The sequence below is a fragment of the Strongylocentrotus purpuratus genome, unplaced genomic scaffold (genome assembly GCF_000002235.5).
Source record: "Strongylocentrotus purpuratus isolate Spur 01 unplaced genomic scaffold, Spur_5.0 spur5_scaffold_20, whole genome shotgun sequence".
In the NCBI taxonomy this organism is placed as follows: Eukaryota; Metazoa; Echinodermata; class Echinoidea; order Camarodonta; family Strongylocentrotidae; genus Strongylocentrotus; species Strongylocentrotus purpuratus.
In genome coordinates, this window is record NW_022145606.1 from 21,160,287 (window position 1) to 21,185,894 (window position 25,608).

The 25,608-nt window shown below is 37.4% G+C and overlaps 2 protein-coding genes across 2 annotated transcripts; one reads left to right on the forward strand and one right to left on the reverse strand.

The window, feature by feature from the left end:
- Positions 1–1,211: 1,211 nt before the first annotated feature.
- On the reverse strand, positions 1,212–10,018 carry LOC115927287. Its single transcript, XM_030993016.1, has 2 exons — positions 9,827–10,018; positions 1,212–3,350 (listed from the first exon to the last, which is right to left on the reverse strand). The coding sequence occupies exon 2, from the start codon at positions 3,318–3,320 to the stop codon at positions 1,497–1,499; it is 1,824 nt and encodes a 607-aa protein (XP_030848876.1). The 5' UTR covers positions 3,321–3,350; positions 9,827–10,018; the 3' UTR covers positions 1,212–1,496.
- A 10,768-nt stretch (positions 10,019–20,786) lies between these two features.
- LOC115927092 lies at positions 20,787–25,150 on the forward strand. Its single transcript, XM_030992564.1, has 3 exons — positions 20,787–20,871; positions 23,479–23,831; positions 24,478–25,150. Exons 2-3 carry the CDS (start codon positions 23,536–23,538, stop codon positions 24,746–24,748), a joined length of 567 nt encoding a protein of 188 aa, XP_030848424.1. The 5' UTR covers positions 20,787–20,871; positions 23,479–23,535; the 3' UTR covers positions 24,749–25,150.
- Positions 25,151–25,608: the final 458 nt, after the last annotated feature.

The following is a 25,608-nucleotide window of genomic DNA, read 5'->3' on the forward strand; positions in this document are numbered from 1 at the left end:
TACATGTATGTGCCCCCCCCCCCCCTAAAACATCAAACTCTGGCTACGTGCCCGGTTATACTATTTACGTCCACACACAACACATTCCATGATTCTTTATCGTGTTCTAGTTCGAAACGATGCCCAGACCAGCGTTTTGTGTACACACACATTGTCATCGTATAAATATCCCGAAAATGTATAACTATGCCGTTATACGATAGGTATACGATGAATTTGTTGTGTGTGGACAAAGGGGTTCGTTATTGGATCACAGCTGAGGATATTTCATGTATGATTTAGTCTTTTATGTGAATCTGGTTGTAAAAGACAAAGGTTGTATTAGTAGTTTTGTTTCATGTAAGCTAATTATCATTGGTATATGAATGTTGATATACACATGTAGTCTCTAATTTTGTTGTGCTCACTAATATGAGTATGAGTTATTCATAGTTCCAGACACATTAATTGTTATTTCTATTGTTGATTCATTGTTTATCTTTCTAGTAGGTGCAAACTGTTGCTCTGTTAATAAATTATGTAGTCTTATGTATTAGCAGTCGTAGTTATACGAAAATGAAATCCGGAATATTTATTATGTCATCTTACCAAGTACAATGTATGGAAATTGTTTGTTTTGTTTCATAGAGTTCACATAGTTCCAGAAGAGTGACTGGATAGAACGGCAAGATGTGAGGCTACATCTAACTTACAGTGGTTGTTGTTCTCGTTAAACCATTGTTGGATGAGTTAGTCATAATGTCCGAGTAATATTGATTGTCTTTTAAAGGATTAAACAGCTGGATTCGTCAATTTAAGTGATGCTATTAAACAATTAGTAATACAAAAGTCGTATGTGTATATGGTTGTTTTTAAAACTGTATATACATGTACAAGTTAATTTGTTTTTTAATAAAAAAGGATGTATTTTGTTGAAGGAGTTCGAACAAAAATGATAATGTAGATATATATATAATAATCAATTTTGATTTTATATTGATGATTTTTTTTTTTTTTTTTGTTATTTATTAATTTTTTTTTTTAATTTTATTTATTTATTTATTTATTTATTTTATTTATTTTTTTATTTTTTATTTTTTTATTTTTATTTTATTTTTTTTTTTTTTATTTTTTTTTTTTTGGGGGGGGGGGTATTTGTAGGGGTTTTCTTTTTTGTTCTTGTTGTACCTAATCAAGTAAGATACTCGCCCTACTCCTATTTGTGTAGCTTCATGATGTTCTGCATCCTGGCCAACGCGCCCCCATCCATATGCTAGACTATGACACTATATTTGTTTTATTTTTAATAAATAAATTTATACAATAATTCATTTATTAAAATGAAAATTTGTTATCCTGTATACTTAACACTCATGGCTTATCTAGGTACATGTTGTAACGCATATTTTGAGATTTACCTGTAATTGTTGGGATGTTAGTAAATATATCCATATCATATATTTACGTACGTATGTGTGTATACATAGAGAGGCTAGATGATTGTAATCAAACGAGAACTAATCAAATGAAAATCCGTTTTTAAATACGAGAATGTTTTTCCCGTTGCAAGCAATCATTTTCCCTGATGACGTTATCAACACCTTAGATGATTGAAGGAAATCATAAAGTTGTGGCAGTGGGACCCATTGCCTAAATGGAACGAATGATGCTACCATTTGATTCTCTATGTCACCCCCACTCATCACCCGATTAATCAAACACGTCCTGAACTCTTCTTCATGAAGTAAAGTCACGACGTAGAGTTCGTCTGTCGTAGGATCGACGCAGGCATTATCGACGGAAGGACTGTGGGTGATTGCCGTTTCAGCACCCTGCCTGTCGACAATGAACACTCTGTGATCCAAGCCTGAGGGTTGAGCGATGATGTGCCCTGATGACAGTACATCAGACATAATTATATTCTCTTTACATGTGATGGTATTCATGATCTTACCATCGGCTGGGTTGATGACGTATATATTAGACTGAAACCACTCAGCAGCGATTATCATGCCATCCTGGTCAACAGCTACATTCACCCGTGTTGAATCACCCGTTGTATTTCTTGGTATTGTGACGTCATTTATGTGCTTCCATTGTCTGTCATATACACTAATGCATCCTGTCAAAATGTCCCCTGTACACCCTTTACGGTATTTACCGCATACTACCTTGTCATGATTCAACAACGCACTGGAGATAACACATGATGTACCACTACTCGTAATCACTCTCTGAGTGTGTTTAGTGGTCAGATCTAACATGTATGTATGATCGCTACCAAACATGTCATCTGTGATGATCACATTGCATTCATCTATGTATCCTACAATGATCGGGTGTGTGATGTTATCTTTGCTTTTTATTGTATCAATGTGCTGCCACTGCCTATCATTCCCATCAATCCTCCCATCATACTTTTCTCTCCCAGCACCCTGCACAAACCTCACACCCGATATGGGAACAGTGACTGTTGAAACATGCTCATAATACAGCTGCTTTCTTAGCTCATCACTCACTGATGTGTACACAAGATGCCAGTCTTTGACAACACTTTGATCATCTTCGAGTATTGTGTCAAGTGTGTGCACTGCTGTCTCTGTTGTTTTTATGATATCTTGCAATGAGTTTTCCCACTCACCAATCTTTCTTTCTCTCATTTCATCGATGTTCTTAATGTCTGTTTGAAGACCATTTTGTTTATTGTCGATTTTTTCTCGTCTTCTTTTTGCATTTTTACGGTTAAGTTCAAGTCGCTTCTCTCTATTCTGACCGTTCTTTCGAATCTTGTCGTTAATCTTTTGAATCTCCTCTTGAAGGGTTTGATTCTTCTCCTCAACTTCCTGGTTGATTTTCGCAGCATCCTCCTTTTCTCTCTCTTTGTCTATTTTGATCGCCTCATTTATTACCGAATCGACCTTTTTTGTCAACGCTTGTAGATGGGTGTTGGTGTCTTCCTTACACTGACGTATCTCATCTCCATGAAGTCGACAAAGCTCTAATTTTTTCTTTGCCTTCTCTTTCAAATCATTTAGGCTTGCTTTATTTTCCATGATGGCGCCCTCTATATCCCGACGCACGCAAGGCTGCTGATGATCGATCATTGCGCATGAATAACACAGAGCTACGTCATGTGTTTTACAATATAATTTGATCGCTTCATCATGCTTCCTACAATAAAGATTGGACCCACCCTTTCTTGCTTTTCCGATGCATCCCTCTTTGGAAGCGCAGTCATCGCAAAGCTTCTTCTTCTCCTTCACGTAGTACGTCACATTAGTGATTGCCTCACAGTTCTCTCCTGCACAGATGTCTCCTGCAGAGCTAAAGTTCGCCGCCATCCTGATCAGAGTATGCACCTGTAGAAAGATCTGTTCTCAAGAGAGGGAGAGAGAGAGAGAGAGAGAGAAGATAAAGTGGAGAGAGAGGGAGAGAAAGAGAGAGGTGTAGGAGATTTAGGGGAAGGATGGATAGGGAAGGGATAGAGAGGGGAAATTTATAAAGAGAGAAATAGAAACGAACGGGGAGACCGAGTGAGAGGAAGAGAATATAAGAGATGTAACAATAACCTTCATTAGTAAAATTAAATAAAACTAGATTTGAATTCGTCAGTTTGACGAATAAGGTGGTCTGTCTTCAATCTCATGATAGATTTGACTATTTACTTTATAGAGGAAGGGAGAAGTTATGTAGACATGTACATGTAAACAATTATGATCATTTTGATGATAATGATGATGAACATGATAATGTTTATGAGGATAATGATGATCATGATCATCAAGATAATGTTGATGATGATGATCATCATCATAATGATGATCATGATCATGATCATGATCCTGACATCTGATTGAAAAAAATGAGGAAAAATTTAGATAACATATAGTTTCAGTTACAACATACTCAAAAATCAACATAAACCAAGCTGAAATAATGGCGATGTTGCTCGCAAAAGACAGGAATGTAGAATCCAGATTTGAGAAAAAGTCATCTCTCATAGGGAATACACGCAAAAGGTAATGGATCAAGTGATAATAGGGTAATAATAAAGTAAAATGGTTGTACATTACATTATTTGCGATTATACATGTTTTAATATTTAAAGGAGACGGTACTAGGCCAAGAGCATTAGGTCAAAATAGGCTTAAACCTGGACATTTTCCAAAACATGCTGATTTTTTCAGGATAGCTCCGGGAATATGTTTAGAATAACATACTAAAAGTCTTTATGAATCCTCTTTGAGCGTTTTCCGCAATCCAAGATGGCGTCCAAAAAGGCCGCCATTTCCTGAATTTCGTATAGCTTTGCAACTAGATAACCCAAATACAAAATTTAAATGTCTAAATATATGTTTTTTAGCATAAGGAACTCATTAAAAAACATGTTGATAAATTTGGAAACACACAAGTAGCTTTAAACCACTTTATCCCATCCCGAAATCCAAAATGGCGCCCAAAATTGCCGCCATTTCCTGTATTTCTTATAACTGTGCAACTAGATAACCAAATACCAAATTTGAATGTCTAAATATATGTTTATCAGCATAAGGAACTCAACCAAATACTTATTAAAATATTTTAAAACACACAAGTAGCAGTAAAACCACTTGAGCCCTTCCCAAAATCTAAAATGGCACTCCAAATGGCTACCATTTCCAATTTTATCTCATTGTATTAAAAGTAGATAAGTTATGAATGCAATCAAATGTCTATACTAGAAAAGCACCATTGAAATACATATCAGTACAAATAAACCTTTCATTAAATAACTAAATACTTCTTATACATAACGTATACACACCCACCCACATACACACACATGCACACATATGGCTGCTTCCATCATCCTTAACGACATGAGACTTACAGTGTGCAACCGTGAAGAGTACTCAACGTCAGATGCCCGGGTTAGATGGAACTGGAAAATGGAGACACATTAGTACCAATGTTGCAAAGGCAAAAGTCACACGGTTTCAAACAGGAAATGCACCTCAATAGCACATGCCATATCATCTTTGCTAGTAGACTAGGTCATTTCTGTCGCCAATATTGTTGGAATAGCTGTGTATAAACACCGGAAGTGTGGCTCACGTGAACAGACAGACATCGTGAGCAACATGAGCTTGGTCCTTCATGGAGTGGTTTCATGAAAGTGACCATCACTATGAACATGTCAACAAACAAAGCGGACAAAATATACAGTTCCTCAGGTAGACAAAAGAACATCCCTTCACTGCTATTATGTAAAAATGTGTAGAACAGGTGTCACATGCATATTCACTTTTTACATAATAGCAGTGAAGGGATGTTCTTTTGTCTACCTGAGGAACTGTATAATTTGTCCGCTTTCTTTGTTGACATGTTCATAGTGCATGCAGAGTGACTTGTACGAGAATTGAAACTCTGCCCTTCATAAATGTAGACCCCTCCTATCCGAGTACCATCTACACGGCACTATACTTTGCACATTCACAATGTGAAAAACATAACTTAAGAATATGTGCAGTAACATTTGACCAGCCCTCGTACATCAAGGCAGCAGAGATTGTAGCTTCTTCTCAAGACCTAGAAAAATTAATCGTCCGTCTTGGTGGATTTCACCTCCTCATGTCATATCTCGGCAGCATATAGTCCACGTCATGGGCGGAAGTGTGCTTGCAGAGCTATGGGAGACAGTGTACGCCAAAGGGTCTGTCATACATATGCAATCTGGTCATGCATTTCCCCTTCTCTTCGTGTTCACATACTTACTTCAGCTGCCCTCATTGGCGTGTTGATGGGTAAACCTGTCATCTTAGACAGCATAGATAAGGACCACTTAGCAAATATGTATGGTGCACTCTTCAATCAGGACACGAAGGTGACTGATGTACTTGAGAAGGATTGTGTCAAACAGTTAAAGTCAGATCATTTCACACTTCATTGACCGGGCAGCAGGACAAAGTAGGATAGGGTAACTTTGGTTGCAGTATATCCGACAATTATGTGTCTCTTCTGCAATGTTTCATTTCAGCTGAAAGGACAGGGGACTGGAAGCTCCATCTCAGCTGTGTGAGGGAGATGATACAACATTTCCATGCTGCAGGACATCTTCCCTATGTCAAATCTGCTAGGTTGTATTTACAACAGATGGAAGCTCTAAGGTAAACCATGCCAGGAAATGAATATACACAAGTCGCAGAAAAGGGATAATTCACCATCCGCCATATGGACTCATTCTGTGGTGGAAACTTCTCTGATCAGACCATTGAAAAGTTCCTGATGCAGCAGCTGAAAACATCTAGAGAAATGACTCGTGGACGTGGAATCACAGACAGTACATTGGCTAAGTGGGTTCATGCACTTCCTCGCTGTGTTCCTACCTGTGATGAACTGGAACAGTTCACCGGTACATCTGGTACATCAGAGCAGCATAAAGACATACAGCAAAGTACCAGGTCAAGAGACAATAAAGATAGATGTATCTTTGTCTGATGGTTGCAGGCACATCACCATTTGCTGGATTTGAAACTAACTGCCTGGTCTCCTTGTCAACTGGCATCGTCTCTGGCTTATCTGTTAATTGTGATTACCCTTTACAAATCGGCCTAGTAGCGGCATCCGAAACGAATGCATAGTAGGAAGTTTACAGATATCAAGCTACGTACATCGTAAGAACAAGGTGAAGACCATTGGTGCTAAGAGTAAGAGAGTGAAAATCAGGGAACAAAGCACATAAATCAACCCAACGCTACTGTTCAACAGAATCACATGTGTCCTGAATAACAACACTGAGATGGAATCGTTCTTTGCACCCAGGCACGTTCCCTTTCAAATGTGGGGTGATGCGTAAGCCAACAAAGAGTTCTCTGGGTCTCCTGCTGAATTCGTTCACCAAGCAATCCAACCTGCCAGAAATGGTCTCTTTGTTTAAGATGGTGGTCGCTTGCGGCAATCAGTTGTTTGGCCACAACTGTCAACCTATGCTGAATTTGTTCAGTCATATATTCCATACACCCTTAAGCATTATGGAGCTCATTTGACGGTAGTGTTTGATGGATATGGAAGTGCAACTACGACAAAGGATAGCTGAGCAGAGACGAATAGCCCAGAATGTACCTCTTTATTTGATGATGATATGCCAACACGCACAACCCAATACAGCTTTCCTAGCCAACACCAACAATAAGATGAGACTTATACAAACTCTACGTGACAAAATACGTACCAAGCAGGCAGAAGTGGATGCCACTACCCTGATTGTCTCCACAGCACAATCAGTAGAAGAGTCAGAACAGGTGCCAGTTGTTGTCATTGGTATGGGCACAGACTTACTGGTCATGCTAGTTGCTCGGGCAACCACTTCCACAGATATGCACATGCTATGCCGCAGTAATCCTGTCACGATTTTCAACATTCATGAAATTCAGCATGCCATAGGGGACACTAGAAATCGCCTGATGTTTCTTTATGCTGTGACAGGGTGTAACACGGTCTGGGCAATCTACCGTCAGGGCAATCGTAAACTTTCAATATGGTCCACAAGAAACTTGGCTATGTTTTGCTTGATACATTCGCAGTGGAAGCACCCATGACGAGGTAAAAAAAAAGAGCAGGGGAAGCCTTTATGGGGCCATCAGTTTTGAATATCTTGATGACTATACCGTCACACTGCATACAAACGGGCAATTGGTCGCAGTTCTCTGAGTTCATCCTTTCAGTTAGAAAGTCTACCTCCAACTAGTGCTGCAGCAAAGCAACATCCATACCCACCAATCTACAGTCATTATGTATAAAACGCTTTAGCGACCTTGGTACTTATGTGTCTCCATTTTCAGTTCCATCTAATGTTGAGTACTCTTCACGGTTGCACACTGTCAGTCTGGTATCGTTGAGGATGATGGAAGCAGCCATATGTGTATGTGGGTGGGTGTGTATGTGGGTAATTTATGCATAAGTATTTTTTAATGAAAAGTTTGTTGTACTGATATGTATTTCAATGGTGCTTTTTTAGTATAGACATTTGATTATATTCATAACGTATATACTTTAGTACAATAAGTTAAAATTGGAAATAATGGCCATTTTGGGTGCCATTTTGGATTTCGGGAAGGGCTCAAGTGATTTTTATGCTACTTGTGTGTTTTAAAATTTGTTAATAAATATTTTATTGAGTTCCTCATGCCTAATAACATATATTTAGACAATTAAATTTGGTATTTGGGTTATCTAGTTGCACAGTTATAAGAAATACGGGAAATGGCGGGGAATTTTGGCCGCCATTTTGGATTTTGAGCTGGTTTATAGCTACTTGTGTGTTTCAAAATGTATCAACATGTATTTTAATGAGTTCCTTATGCTAAAAAACATATATTTAGACATTTAAATTTTGTATTTGGGTTATCTAGTTGCAAAGCTATAAGAAATTCAGGAAATGGCGGCCATTTTGGACGCCATCTTGGATTGCGGAAAACGCTCAAAGAGGATTCATGAGGACTTTTAGTATGTTAATCTAGACATATTCCTGGACCTATCCTGAAAAAATCAGCTTGTTATGGAAAATGTCCATGTTAAAACTAATGCTCTTGGCCTATACAGTTAAAGATTTTAACAAAAAAAGTGATTTTTTTTATTTTTTTAGAGACGCCCGAACTTGAACCAGGGGTCTCGAGGTCCGAAGTCAAGTGCGTTACCGATATACCAAAACATTTCCCATAGCGATTAAAAGTAAACCGAAAATGGAATTCTCAAATCCCACTTTGCAAGTGGAATAAGAGCATGATCCCGGCATCTGATCGAAAAAATAAAAGGCACATTTGTGATAGCTTACTGTCTCAGCTAAAACACATTCAAAGCTCAGCGTAAACAAAGATAAAAGGACGGAGATATTGCACGCAAAAGATATTGCACGCGAAAGACGGGAATGTAGAATCCAGTTTTGAGAAAAAGTCATGTCCTGTAGAGAATACACGCACAAAGTGAACAATTGAATGGACGCTCATCTGAATATGAATGGTCAACATGGTATCAAATCGTTTAACAAAATATGGGAATTATCATGAAATAAAAAAAAAATGGCGATTACATGTTGTGTAATGGCGTTACGCGCGAAAACGCGCACGCATGTGCGCGTGCGCGATTTTTTTTTTTTTTTAAATGCTCCAAATGGCGTAAAACGTATGCAAACTAAATTTGAGATGATTTTGAGCATTTAAAAATTTGGCGCGCGCACTGACGCGCGGACGTTAGCGCAAGCGCTCGTTTTTTTTTTTACCCGAAATTGACCGGACGGATATTGACCTTGATCATGATAAATATGAATGAGAAATGACTTACCGTTATGAAAATATGATCATAAGTAAATTTTCAGAAAATTTCACAAAATGGCGCCTAGATGACGTCATCATTCAAGGTCAAGGTTGAAAATCTTACCGTGTTTTTTCCATATGCCTATACATATTGAATTTTGCCCCGCTGCGTACAGTCATGATTCAGTGGCTAAGCAATGGCCTCGTTCCTCCTAGGCCCCAGGAACAAAACCGTGTCGATCAGCTATATTAATGCCCTTTTTTGATGCATTAATCATCCTTTCTATCAGTTATGACTTCAGGGCGTCAGTCCCCTAGTTGATTAGCATAGTAGCACACACATGCGTTAGCAGACACGCAAAACAAACACTCGCAAATTATTATTCAACCAAATCTGAGAATGTATACTATTATCTAGATCTATTAGGAATAAATCATTGTCAAAATCATTCCATAAGTTGGGGTAAAAATAATTATCCCATCATTAAGACCAACAGTGTATTACACCATCCTTGTTCACAGCAAAATGACATACACACAATGTACAGCTTACCTACCTTTATTTTCAGTTCCTTGCGATATAAATCTTCGTAGTATAAGGTCAGAAATGAAGTTGATCTTCTTGATGCTCCTTTTTATAATTGATCCTGGTTGAAGGAAAACAAATCATTTTTTAAAGTGGGTATTATAAGGTGCAAATCAAGATGGCGTCTAGTTGTATGCCATCCTACGTCAAACTGATGCTCACTTGCCACTGATTGGCTCACAAATGTATGGGCATTCTTCACACATGGCTTGCATGCGTACAGTGCATGAATATTGCAGTAGAGGGACAAAAGGGTATTTCTCTCCAAAACACACAATCTATGAGCGTTGACAACAGATGCGCTCTGTTGCTCTTTGTGAATAGATTAATATGAGTATGAATCATCGCAGTCTAGCATAGGATGAATGCATTCACACTCATCGTGATGTCAAAGTCCATGGGTGGAATGGGGGAGGGGGGTCAACAGGTCCCATAGGGTGATGCAAATAATCAGCTGTAGTTAGACGAAATTCTTCAGAATTATACATCGGTCACATGACTTTGTATTACCATTCAATCCAATGAAGAAGGCTGGGAAAATATTGAGAGTTTTGTGTATGAACATTTGGCTGAATGGCATGTACCCTAAGTGCATTCCCCCTTTTTCACCGGTGCCCTGTTATTGGCTAGACCCTTTTTACAACAGCTTAACATGTTCGCATTATGAGTATCTATATCTGTCTTCCCCTCATGTATATATTTCTCTCTTTTCCCCTTACTCTTTTTCCTTCTTTACACCATTTCTCCCTGCACTCCCTTTTCTCTATTGTTTCTCTCCTCTCTCGCCCCCATTACTTTCGCAGTTATGCTTCCTCCCACCCTCTCCAACTGACTATTTCTCTCCCTTTCTCTCTTTCTCTCTTTCTCTCTATCTCTTACTCTTTTTTTATCTCGCTTTCCCTCCTTATTTCTCTCTCTCTCCTTCTCTCTATCTTGCTCTCTTTTCATCTATCTCCCATTACCCTGTGTTTAATTTGTTTACGTTTTCACCGTCAATACTCCTGCCCCCCTTTTAGTTTGATATACCTCCCAAGTGTTTTGCTTAAAATTTCTCAGAAAACTCACATTGAGAATTATTTTAATTTTTAAGACATGTTTAAAACAAAAGGGCATTTTTCATAAACAAAGATTTGTATAACCAATGGAAATTGTATGATGGCTTCAAAACATTATAAATATTTGCATCTGCTAAAAGAAAATTTCCCCAATTGATGATATCAAACCGATTAATGTCTTGACGAATATTCCGAATATGAGCTGGCATTGAATACATGAAAAAACGTGCTGTTAATGCCTTGAAGAAAAAAATTGTGCACGAAAATGTCAGTTTAATGTATTCTGGGTAAAGCTTGACATTGCCTTTGCATAATCATCTTCTAGCAAACTGTTTATACATGTCCATGGTTATCAATTGTACTCAGAATAGAGTACAGAATCGCTAACATCATAATCGCTTGTCGTCCAGGTTACTAGTTCAGAGCCTGCGTATGAGACTTAAGCAGGGCTCCCACTTAGCCGAGTTTGAACCTCGAGTTGTGGCGAGCTGGCGCGATCTTATGGCAAGCCGTTTTATTATTAATTGATATCAATAAATCAATTCTTGTTATCAAGAAATAAATTATGTTGTAAAGCAATGGTAATTATTGATATCAAGAATTTGATTTCGTGATATCAGGAATTCGATTTCGTGATATCAAGATTTCAACAACTCGAGGCTCCAACTCGGCTAAGTGGGAGCCCTGCTTTACACTGCAATCATTTAATCAACAGCCTTTCAGCAGTTGGCGCTGGTATGATCACCACACTATTGATGAGCACACAATCGCTTGGAGCTAGTAACCTTGACAACTAAGTCAGTATGACGTCATACGTTTGTACTCTATGCTACAGCTATTTTCAACATGTGTAAAATCAATGGTCTCCTGATAGATAACAAAACTCTGTAATTTATTTCATTGTATAGCATTTGATTTAATTTGTCCACACACAAATTATAACCATCAAACAACAGATACACTCATGCACAAATATAAACTACATTGTACATTCTATAGAATAAAAGAATAATACCCACCCCCCCACAAAAGCAAATTAACACATAAATAACATTTCAACTGTCAAAGGAGATTAGTGATTGCGAGTAGCAGTGTGTGGAATGGGATACCACATAACGCAATGATCTTCATATTGTGAGTGAGGGAGTTCGGAAATAACAACAACTACAACTTATTTTATTGTTATAGCATCTCCACCACCATACACAACAAAGATTAACATATCGCATATAATAATTAACAATAAAGCAATGTCTAATCTTACAAATATTGTGAGTTATGCCGCTATATGTACATTTCTCGAGCATATTTGTAATGGGAATAATTTCTTAATACATGTTGATAGCATACCGGCGCTATACACTTATAACCCATCACCTTCATTATCATTCTCATGACCTTGCATCATTGTTGTTTTATTTGATGTAATGAATATACTTTTTATAATATTACATATTTGTTTTTAATGTTAATATAATCATGTCCCAAAGCCAAATACAATTATACAATTTAAATGTGCAAGTAATAAGTATAATCTACATGTGGTGAATGTGAGCGATGACAACATGTGCAGCTTACATGCACGATATGATTCTACTATCTGTTCTATCAAACTACATATCAAAGATTGATATTTCCCATAGCAACCTAATGACATCAACAGTGTTGAATCTGACAAATGCTGAGTATCATATAGATATGTTTGTTTAATGAGCATACTCGTAATGTGAATTAAATGATAGATTTATAAAACTACTTAATTATCATATTATTCATTATATACATCATCATTTTAAAAACCAAAACATAAAATCAACAAATTGTATAACACGAATACTTAGTACAATGCAGCTATGAACAGGTTGTGAGTGTGTGGGATTATAAAACTTTGTAACTTCTTTCATTATTTTAGCATCTCTTCTATCAAATTAGATGAGTAAACTATGCAACCTATTCACTATATGAAATATACTGGTATCTTTAAAAAAAAGATCAACATGTCATAGAGTCGGATAATAAAATCAACAAATTTAATCATACTAATACTTAATACGCAGTATCTGTTCTATAAAAGATGAACATATCACAAAAGATAATAACGAAATCAACAGAGTTTCATTTTACAAATACTGGGTATATTGTGTTATTAAGATACCATAAGCATACTTGTAATATAAATACTTCCTTGATAGATAATGAAAACTCTCCGTATATATAATTGTAATATTATTCATTCTATCAAATATACTTTTTGGGTACATGAATATATTGAACGTCTCAAAACAAAATTATAAATTAACACACTGAATCTTAGACAAACTAAACAATGTACAGCCATCTACATTGTGTGAGTTTTATTTCAATGTTATTGCATTTGACTCGGGAAAAAAGTTCCATTGAGCGAAATGATAAAATCAATAGTGTTGAATCTTTGCAAATATTGGGTATTATTGTGCTATGTATATTATAATGAGCATAGATTTAATGTTTTTTAATTTGTTATAGATAACGAGACTTTACAAACTATTTATATGGTGTATCGTATTAGTCATTCGATCAAAATGCACTTGTTGAATACATAATATGTACATATGCCTTATCAAATAAAGTCAACAAATTGAATCAAACGTTGCAGAAACTTAGTATTATGCAGCTATGAACAAGTTGTGCGTTAGATTAAACAAAAAACTCTGCAATAGTATAGCATCGCTTTTTATTAAACTACATGCTACATAACAAATAGTCTCACAGAAGGATGACAAAAGCAACAAATGTTTATCTTACAAATACTGGGTATTATGCAGCTATAAACATGTATTGTATTATATTTATGAAACTTCATTAATGTACATCAATATTCTGTTTATGAACATATAAATCACTTTACAATGTAATGTAACTAATGGATATTCTGTTTGGAAACATATATATCATATAAATCAATTTACAATGTAATTTAACAAATCAGTATTATGTTTGTAAACATATAATTATATCATATAAATCAATTTCCAATGCAGTATTTATAGCAAAATATAAGGAAATTATATTCAGCAGAAACACTATTTTTCCTTTTTGTTATAACATGACATAATGCATAGAGTAAATAATATAATGTAATGTAACGTTCTGAGCATATTTGCTATGCGTATTAATGCATCATACATTACAATGCTATGCAATGTTAAGCGTTTATTTTAAAGGGTTTGTTAGAAATATTGAAAAGACAAAAGGGGTATAATTTAATTTGTCCTCAGTAGTTACATTGGTAGAAAGTATTTTTGCCTTCCAACACCCCCCCCCCCTCCCGTCACAATTGTGTATCTTGTTTACTCATGACTATAAATCAAATTTGATTGGATTTCACTATCTGAAAGAAGCGGTCAATCAATTTGAAACTATTAAAATAATATACCTATACATGTACTTGGTGTAAAACAGGTACGTACCTTTATTTATTTATTTATTATTTATTATAGTTTTATTTCAACAGGGTAATCTTATTTCAAGTTCATTTCTGGACCTGATCTCCCACAGAGCAATAAAGCTATACAACAATAAAAACATGAATTCAAAACATACATACGAAGGAAGAAATATACATTGCATATACAATAATTCAACTCTATTTAATATAAATAAGAAAAAGGAAAACAAAGACTTTGCAGAGACTTACAGTTGTGAATATTACAGGGTAATTTATAATAATTTAGCCCCTAAAACCGCTAAGGTTTTCATTTTAAAATTTGTTTTACTTTTTTGAATGAATAATGGACTGTTTAGAGCATAACGAGTAAAATACAGTACCAGTCTTCTTCTAATACATGGATTCAGAAATGGTGGTGATAGGTCGTTGATGATTTTAAAAATCAAGATGCATTTCTGATATTTTTGACTGCCATTAATAAAAATGATAATAGAGAATATTTATGAAGCGCATAATGAATTGAAAGTGTGTCTATGCGCTTGACAATAATAACAATTTGATAACATAACAACAACATTAATACAACAATAAATAACAAATAGATAAGCAAATTACAACAATTATTTATGGGAAAGTTAACCAATGCACCTATAGTTACACCTACATTGTAGGTAACTTATTCACATTACATATAACAAATTCAACAAACAGACACTCATCATGTCGAATTAGCCTCCGAACCAGCAACGGACAAAGCAGCTCTAGGAGACCCTCGAAAAAAAGGTTTTCAGGGCTCTTCCAAAGCCGTCAGTGCTCCCAACAACTCGACGCTGGTCAGGAAGTTGGTTCCACAAGACATGCGCTGCCGTTGAAAATGCCTGAGAACCATATGTTTGGGTCGATGTGGTAGGGACAGTCAGGAAATTCTTTGTTGAGGAGCGGAGATTTCTACCCGGTATGTAAGAGCAAATAATATCAAAAAGATAAGTCGGGGATTTTAAGAATCATCACCTTGTGACACAACATAAACAATTCATAAACAATTCTTTCTTTTACAGGTAACCAATGAAGGCGAGTCAACTAAACATGGGTGTTACTGGATCTCTCCCCCTTGCTCGTTCAACAAGTCTCGCAGCACTTTTTTGGACAATTTGCAATTTTCTTGTATCTTTCTTGGCCAAACCAAACAATAGAGCATTACATCAATCATTCCTAGAGGAAAAAAATTCATGAATTAATATTTCAATTTACTCATTAAATATTTTTGGAGGTAAAATATTCGGCACATTTTTGTAGTTTTTGCAAATTTGTTAGATTATGTTTCGAAGTATTTTCCAATACTGAATTACTTTAGTTTAAATGCGATAGGATAAGTGAATAGCATAATGTAATCAGATTTTTACGGGAAATATAATGGCGTATACGTCTAATGCAGGCAATCGTACCAGATACTTTTTAACAACTTATCTTACATGTAGCGACCATGATAAGATATTTGTCTAGTGTTACACCTAGATTTGCATACTTTCGACTGAGTCGAGTACATTATTACTGTAATGAATACAAGTATTATTAGTTATATTTTTTCTTTTAGAACCAAAAAGTAATGTTTGGTCCATCTTATTTTAGCCATTTCAAGATACTGTCAAAGTATTTTTTGGAGATTGCATTCACAAACTTTATGATCCTTTTCATGATGAAATACTGCCGTGTCATCTGCATTGAGAAAAGCTTTGTCTTGGAGTTGCAGGTTACAAATACCATTCACATAGAGGCAAAATATTAATGACCCAGTATTGATCCTTATGGAATTCCTGATTCCGAAGTTAGAAAATTACTTGGGTACATGTCTTATCAATAATTTTCTTAATTTGTTTGTAACCTTCCAAAGAAGTTCTTTCCGCTTCTTAGTGAGGCTTTCATTGATGTAGACATGGTGTTTATTCTCATCGCTAAGATTCTTTAACTTGGATCGTGCACTGTAGACCTGTTCTCGGGTGCGATAGCTATTGAATTTAACAATGAAATTCCTGGGTGTGTGGCTATAGCTGGTCGTCCCGGTGCGCGGTTTCGTCGATCCATCGCTTTGGCATTTCTGCTGCCCAAGTGATTAGTCTCTTGATAGACCTTTATGTTGTAACACACATATTGAGATAAACATGTCATTTTCGGGATGCTAGTTATGATAGCCACATCAATGTGTTTGTACGTATTAAACGTGTGTGTACGTTACGGTAGTGAACATGGAAAACTGTATTCAAAGGGGATACGATTTAGAGGATAAATCTTTTTTTGAATACGAGAATATTGTCTCCATCGCAAGCAAAAAGTTTCCCTGATGACGTCATCAACACCCGAGATGATAGAAGGTGACACTCCCTATCCTCCAGTGAGTCCAGTTCTATTGATAGAGGGAATGATGCTACTCTTATCTTCTCGATGTCATCCCCGCTCATCACCTGATCAATCACACACATACCATACTCCTCATCTGATGATACGATGTAGAGGTCGGCTGTCAAAGGATCGATACAGGCATTCATGATGGCATCACTGTGGGTGATTTCCCTTTGAGCACCCTGCCTGTCGATAATGAACACTCTGTGATCTAAGGGTGAGGGTTGAGCGATGATGTGACCTGATGATAGTACACCGCGCATCAATATTATGTGTTTACATGCGATGGTATTCATGATCTTACCATCATCTGGGTTGATGACGTATATCTTAGACTGACCTCCCTCAGCAGCGATGATCATCCCAACCTGGTCAACAGCTACATCCACCCTTGTGTCATCACGCTTTGTGTTTCTTGGTATTGTGACGTCATTGATGTGCTTCCATTGTTTGTCATACACACTGATGCATCCTGTCAAACTGTCCCCTGCACATCCATCACTGTATTTACCGCATACTACCTTGCTATCATTCAGCAATGCACAGGAAGAAACCAATGATGTATTACTACCTGTTATCACTCTCTGATTGTCTTTAGCGTTCATATCGAACATGCATGTATGACAGGCATCTATATTTGTGATGATTACATTGCATTCATCAATGCATCCTACAATGGTTGGCGATGTAAATGTCTCTTTAACTTCAATTGTGTCCATGAGCATCCACTCCCCATCATACCCATCTATCCTCCCATCATACTCTTTTCTCATAGCACCCTTCACAAACCTCACACCCGATATGACCCCAGTGATTTGTTTCACATCACCCTCATTCAGTGGTTTCTTTAGTTCGTCATTCACTGATGTAATCACACGATGCCCGTCTTTGACGACATTTTCATCGTTTTCGAGTAATGTATCGATTGTCTGTATTGTAGTCTCAGTGGTTTTTGTGTCATCTTGCCATGATATCTCCAACTTACCAATCTTTATTTCTTTCTCTACAGCGATGTTATTAATGTCTGTTTGAAGAGCATGTTGTTTATTGTCGATAGGTTCTCGTCTTTGCACTGCATTTGTATGGTTTAATTCAAGTCGTTTTTCTCTCTCTTCATCGTTCTTTCGAATCTTTTCATTGATCTTTTTAAGCTCCTCGTGAAGTTTCTGATTCTTCTCATCAATCTCATGGTTGATTTTTGTAGCATCCTCCTTCTCTCTGTCTTTGACTGTTTGGATCGCCTCATCGATTACCGACTCTACTTCATCTTTCAAAGCTTGTAGATGGGCGTCGGCGTCGTTCCTGCACTGACGAATCTGATCTCCATAAACTCGACAAAGCTTTAATTTGTCCTTTGCTTTTTCTTTCAAATCGTTTAGTTTTGCTTTATTTTCCATGATCGTGCCCGTTATATCCTGTCGCACGCTAGGCTGCTCAGGATGATCTATCATTGCGCATACATAACACACAGCTTCACCATGTGTTTTACAAAGTAGTTTGATTTCTTCATCATGCTTCTCACAATAAAGCTTGGGCCCACCCTTTCTTGCTTTTCCGATGCATCCTTCTTTTAGGACGCAGTCATCGCAAAGCTTCTTTTTCTCATTCACGTAGTATAACACATCCGTGAATGCCTTGCAGTTCTCTCCTTCACAGTTGTCTTCTCTAGAACTTAAGTAAGCCGCCATGCTGATCAGAGTATAGACCTGTAAACGAGGATAAGAACGATTCACCAGAGAGAGGTGTGAGAGAGAGAGACATCAAGAGAGGTTCGGAGAGAGGAGGAAAAGGAGAGAGGAGGAAGTGAAGAGAGAGAGGGGGGAGGGAGAAAGAGATAGAGAGAAAGAGAGAGAGCGAATGAGAGGTGCAGGGGACGGGGAAGGAGAGATAAAGGGAGAGGGAACGGAGAGACAGGAAGAGATAAGAAGGGAGAAGAAGATAGGAAGGTGGGGAGAGAGCAGGAGAGAGGAAAGCAGGATGAGGGAAGGAGGGTTAGAGGAAGGAAGAGAGACGAAGGGGTAGTCAGGGGGAAAGGAAAAGATCGGAGGAAGGAAGGGGGAGAGCAAAAGTGAAAAAGAAAGGATACTGGAATATTGGGGAGTGAAGGAGATGAAGAAATAGAGGGAGGTATAGATAAAGAAAAGAAAGGAGAGACGGAGCGAGAGAAAGAGAAGACAGTGACCTCAATTAGTCATTTTACTTTGTACAAGTTTGTTTTAATGTTAATGGATGGCAGTGTATTTCCACTGGTGAAATTTGAAATAGATTAACAATTTGGAATTAAAAGTTATTTTTATCATTTATCTAAACAATCACTTGTGTGATCTTAAATTGTGAGGATTTTCATCGGCAACAACCATCGGTAACTTTAATTTGTATAAAGGGAAATTAAGTTTATTTCAGTCTAAGTTATCAAAATGTAAATTATACATGAATTGCCCAAAACATTTGTTCTTCTACATGCTTTATCTTGATTAGACAGAAGGGAACTAATATATTTATTAATATTATTTGTATAAATCATAATAATTGACCAAATTAGTCATTTTCTAGCAAAATTTAATCTTGTTCTTTACATAGATTAAGGATTGTGTGCACGATCGTATAGCGATATTATGGTTTGATATTATAAAGTGGCCAAGACATGTCGAGCAATGTATGCTGCGCTTTATAACTGCAAGGAGGAGCTGCTACATTATATTAAATACATTTTGCATTAGAGTGGAATAAGCTCTTTAATTGTGTTTGCAAACCAATATTATACTGCGTTTTATAGATCGCGTTAAGGACCACACACGGTGTATTATTACATCAAAACATTGCGTACTCCCAAAACAGTGTACCCAACTTTGAAAGCTTCTGATTATAACCTATGTGACCTTGATTAATATTTCATGAGGGGAGGGGCACGAACCCTCTTGTTCCCTTCGTAGCTACGCCACTTCATCTTGTAAATATAGCGGTGCGTAAAGCTTTTTATCTGTTAAAGAAAATAATACTGGAGTTCATGGAAGGAACTTAATATCTCAGATTGACGAACATGTATATATACTGGCTTTTGTAGTTGTAGTTTGGATATAAGAGAAACTTATGCTAAGAAGTATACATAATATAGTATGCATATCTTACTGGCTACAAGATATCCCTATTATGACCTGTATATAATAATTTTATACTGCAGGTGCTAACATAACTAAAAGAATGGTGAACTTACCCCTCGAAAAACGTATGGTAGCACAGGAATGAACTCTGTAAAGGCCACAGTATAGCGATAATCGGATTTATATTGCAATATTTACCTAATGGCACAAGAATATAATTAGAGCGGTAGTTTACATGCAATAGTAAGGAAGTCAAAGCCTCGTGGAAATAAAGATTTCGCAATATTTTTTCAAAGGAAGTGAGAGCAACGAAAGTTCTGCCAGCGTAAGAGCAGACAAACTGAATATGTGAGCAATGCGTTTGAAAAAAGTGCTCAGTAGAGTCCACAGAGGAGCAATATTCATGAAGAGTTCAACATACAATAGTCAAAAAGTCAAAACCTCGGGGAAATAACGATTTCGCAATATTTTTTAAAAGAAAAATTTGAAACTTCCTTTAAATGGAAAAAGAGGAGTTGAATATGTGAAGCAATGCCTTTGAAATAAGTGCTCAATATCTATATTTAAATAATAACCCCTTCACCGACAGTTTGCAGTGATTGTATAATTCAAGTTCAAGAAATAAACGAGAAAATCCTATAAAAACTTCTCGTTTATTTCTTAAACTTGGATTATACAATCACTGCATACTATCGATGAAGGGGTTGTCATTTAAATATGAATGTCAATATTTCTACACTGTGTTCTTCACTGAGCAATTATTCTGAAGGCATCGCATAGATATTCAGATCCTCTGCTCTTCCACTGGCATAACAATTGCAATTTATTCGTCGCTCTCACTTCCTTTGACAAATATTGCGCAATCTTTATTTCCCCGAGGCTTTGACTCTCTTACTATTGCACAATAAACTCTTTACGTACCACTTGAATGATATTCCTGTGCCATTTAGGTATAATATTGAAATATAAATACGAATGTTGCTCTGCTGTGGCCTTTACCGAGTGCATTCCTGTGCTACCATACGTTTCTTAACTGGTGAGTTTGTTATTCTTTTAGTTCATTTTAGAACTTGCAGTTTAAAATTATTTAATACAAGTTATGACTATTCTACTAAAGACATGCGGGTATCATGTAGCCAAACAGACCTGCATATTAGTGGTATGTATGCTTTTAAATAAGCAATTACTATATAGCAACCACGAAGGTTTATGCAAAGTGAATTTCAATCATGAAAATGACCTCATTTAGAGGTTGTGTGTGGAAAGGTTAATAACCGAGGGTTAGGGGAAAAAACACGAGTAAATTGAAATACAATAATCAGCACGTATATTAAAGTGGAAATTCAAAAAAAAATCACAAATATGTCAACTAATGTATCACTAGAAATTGGTAAGCTAACAGATAGCCATCGTACAAGTTTTAGGTCAACTACATATCGGGTGATTTTTAAAATTACAAACACAACCAAAACCATGGGACATCGTCTGCTTGTGCAAATCAGGTCCATCCTGTGATCTCACACATCTCAGCAGCGTTCGGAGAGCTCTCCAGGTGCTATGCTGGGGCTATATTTAAGCGTTTTGTAATTTGTAATAACCATTACTTCGAATGTTTCTAAGCATTGAATTGTGATAACCTTGTCGAATCAAAGGTTCAACTTTGCAATAATGAAAAAAAAAAGTTAGATTTTTAAATCAATGAATATCTACTTTAAGACCGTACATAAGTGCATTATTAGGCAAAACTTTTGTAATTTACGTTACATATTGTAACATAGTACGTATTACTCCTATTTTTCTTGTTTAAGCTTCTATGTAGTTCCTGAAACTTTTTGTATTTCTTTTCCTCTCCTCACCCCTTGTCACAACACCATTCTACGTCCTTAAATTCACAGTCTATCAAAATATAACGTCCACTATCGTCTTGCTCTTCGTTAATGAGATTAAAATCAACAGAAGTCTTTAATAGAATAAGTACCCCTCTGTTGTGATTAGATCCGTGACTATAATACCATGCCCCGTGCCACATACAACTCCACGTGTCATCAAGGTAAATTTCAAAAGCGCTGGCCAATAGTCCCCCATGCGTCCCCTATGTGTGAAAGGGCCAACTAGAGGAGCAAATCTACGAATCAAATTAATAGTCGTGTTCACACGATGGCTATTTTGGTCGGCATGAAGGTCGTGCTTAGAGCTAGTCGGCGTAAATATGGTGAGGTTTGCGTAAATGTCGGCGTAGTCACGTGATCGTCTAACGAACGTCGTGTTAGCTACACTGACCTTTATATTACACCGACCGATTTAATCTTGAATATATACAGGAGTAATGCGCTAACACTACTAGAGGGTTTACTGTGTGTATGTTCTCGGAATATATGTGACCTTTCACGAGGGTTGCTTGTTTACAACCAAACATTTAAATGAAATTTCGCACGGTTTAGATACGGAAGGTGGGTTCAGGTATACTAGTGCGGGCGACAACACAACTAGGGGCAGATCATTTTACCTTCAGAAATGCCTCATAACGTTCCATGAGGCATATTACGGTTACAAAATATCCAGGCCCCTTTAGCGGACTCCGGACCCCCCCCCCCCTTTTTTTTTTTTTATAGAAAATCCTGTATCAGCCCCTGACTTATAGCGGTTGCGCTGAGTAAGACTGGGTCAGTGGAAGGTCGTGTTAAGTTAATCTTGGCAAGGTGGTCCAAGCTAGAGGGTATGGATAACTGATGTGTAAGTCAAATAATTACGAGGTATTTAATGCTGCGGGATTGATTGCGCCGACCAGGAAGCCCGCGTTTAAACTTGACTCTAAGGTTCAAATTTTCCAGGGGCAAAAAGGGCAAAGGCTTAGCACTTAGCTCTCACAATTTAATACATTTCGCCCTCCCCTCCCCTTCGGAAAATCCTTGATCCGCCCCTGATATTCGGAAGATACGCTTTGGATTAAACTGGAAGGTAATGGTATTTTAATCGTGGTAAGTGGGTCCGAGTAAGAGGAGATGGACAACTTATGATGTAACTCAAAATACGTTGGAGACATTTACTGATGCAGGGATTAACTAACGCCAACTAGGATGCCCCCGTCTGAAAGGCTAATTAAAAAGGACATTTGCGTATGTTCCCAACACCTATGATATTTCAAAGTCTTCAGACAAACACTTTACCCAATGCAGGAATGTCTCAAGTTCTATGACCCAAAGTAGCCATATTCAGAAGGGGCTTCCTAGTAGGCGTAACTTAAACGTTTCAGCAATAAATATTTCATACAAATTTGATTTTACACATCAGTTGTCCATACGCTCTTACTCGGATAAATGTGCACGTTTGTGTTAACACGACCTTCCACCGACCCAGTCTTACGCAGTGTAACTTCTGGAAGTGGCGAGACGCCCGCACTAGTCGACCTCAGCCCAGCTTCTGCAACTAAACGCGCGAAATCTAATTTCCATTGACGAATGTAAACAATCGTACTAGCGCGTTACTCCTGGACAAATCCAGTAGTAAATCAAAGGCGTAAAGGTCGGCGTATATAGCACGACTATCGTGGCCTTACCATGTTTACACCAAATAGCTGTAAACACGACCTTTACGGTGATTCTCTTCGGTATCCGTCGATTATAATTTTGCCTTTAATTTTTAGAAATCAGCTCTTTGCCGTTGGAACAAGTTCTAGCAAGGAATAGCAACAATCTTGATCATGGGCAATGCATCTTCTTCCCCTCGGATTCACAACAACACTGATGAAATACTGAAGATTGTTTGCACGGACAAAGACGGCAGAGAAACAAGTCAGATTGTGAGGAAAATGGATTCGTGGCAGCCGACGATCCCGTACGGCAAGGTAATCATCTCGGTCTACATCCTCGCCGAAGGTGTCCCGGTAGCTGGTCAGGGAGATGCCGTCCTGAGTGCAGCAGAGTCTTGCTATGATTTCACTGTTCAACTTGTGAAAGGAATGGTCAATATTACACAGGATTACAGCAATCAGTCGAGGTATTATGAAAATAATGAAGATAATTATGATGGTGATGTACATGATGATGGTGATGTTGGTAATGATGATTTTAGTGAAGGTGGTGACGATAACGGTGGTGATGATGGTGATAATGATGAAGATGGTGATGATGGTTATAATGATGACCATGATGATGGTGGTGATGTTCATGGTATTGATAATGATGATGGCGATGGTGATTATGATGGTGGTAATGGTCGTGATGATGACGGTGGTTGTGTTGGTGATGATGATGATGATGTTTGCGATGATGATGGTGGTGATAGCGATGATGATGATGATGTTGGTAAAAATTATGATAGTGGTGATGGTGGTGATGATGATGATGATGATGGTGGTGGTGATGATGATGATGGTGATGGTTGTGGTGGTGATGATGATGGTGGTGGTGGTGATGATAATGATGGTGGTTATGGTGATGGTGATGATTATGATGATGACGATGATGATGGCTGAGATGATAATGATGATGATGACGATTATAAAGATGATGATGGTGAATTCGGTGGTGATGATAAATTAGGATGACAAGGATGGCGATGATGAAGGTGATACTAGCCATGATGCCAGAATACTGTATTTTTTTTTTTGTTATTCTATTTGTTGTTTCTGTTTTTAATGAAGGAAAATTGGGGATATTCCTCGCATCACAAACGCGACAAATGGAACACTGACGATCCTCTGTACGGATAAAGATGGCAGAAAGACGAGTCAGATTGTGACGTCACAGAACATGTGGCATCCGTCCATCCCGTCAGGTCCTCTCACAGTATTTGCGTCACATCTTCAAAGTGGCTTCGACAAGGACGTAGAAGGAGCAGTCTACACCGCAACATCTTCTGATAATTTTACCGTTAAACTTGTCGAAGGAAGACTCAATATTAAGCTTCAATAAAGCAAGATAGCGTTGCTTAATTAGCCATAAAATTATAAGTCGGGAGGAGGGTGGGGGCTATTGAAAATAGGAAGTGAACTGAACTGAGGATTTTATGTTGTTTCATCATATTTGATTTGTCAAGCTCAAATATACATAACATTTTAAAAAGAGCAGTACGAAGTACCAACAAAAAAAGAGCACACGAGGAATTGATATGGCCTATTAGATTTCGAGAGGTTAAACGAAGAGATCCTATAATTTGCATACATGCAAAACCTGTGTGGGTTCTTGGGTGCATGTTTTCGTGTGTGTGTCTGTGTGTAATTTGATTTTTACAAACGTGCGTCGATCGGATGTAATAGGGACTTTTAGATTTGCACGTCGACAGCTTTGACTGCAACGTGTGACGTCATTTTAAGGCACTGCGCATGCGTCACGTCGTCTCAGTCGGCGATCGCGAATGCGTCAACCTTGATTTTTTTCCTAAATCTAGTACGGTACTAGTATATGCCGCGTGCGCATAAAATATACAGTTCCTCAGGTAGACAAAGGAACATCCTTTCCCTGCTATTATGTAAAAATGTGTAAAACAGGTGTCACATGCATATTCACCTGTTTTACACATTTTTACATAATAGCAGTGAAGAGATGTTCTACCACAGCAATCGGCTTTTTTCGTAATGTAACCAAATGTAATGCATAAGTGTTTGTGAAGTGCCTCAATACAAATTATTTCATTCACCTGATAGGAATAATAGTATTTCAATAGTCAGAATGCAACTGCATATATTAAGTGTTGCTAGGTAGGTCAAGCCATAATGCTTGTCCAACCTGACAACAACTAATATATGCAGTTTGGATTATGTATATTGAAATAC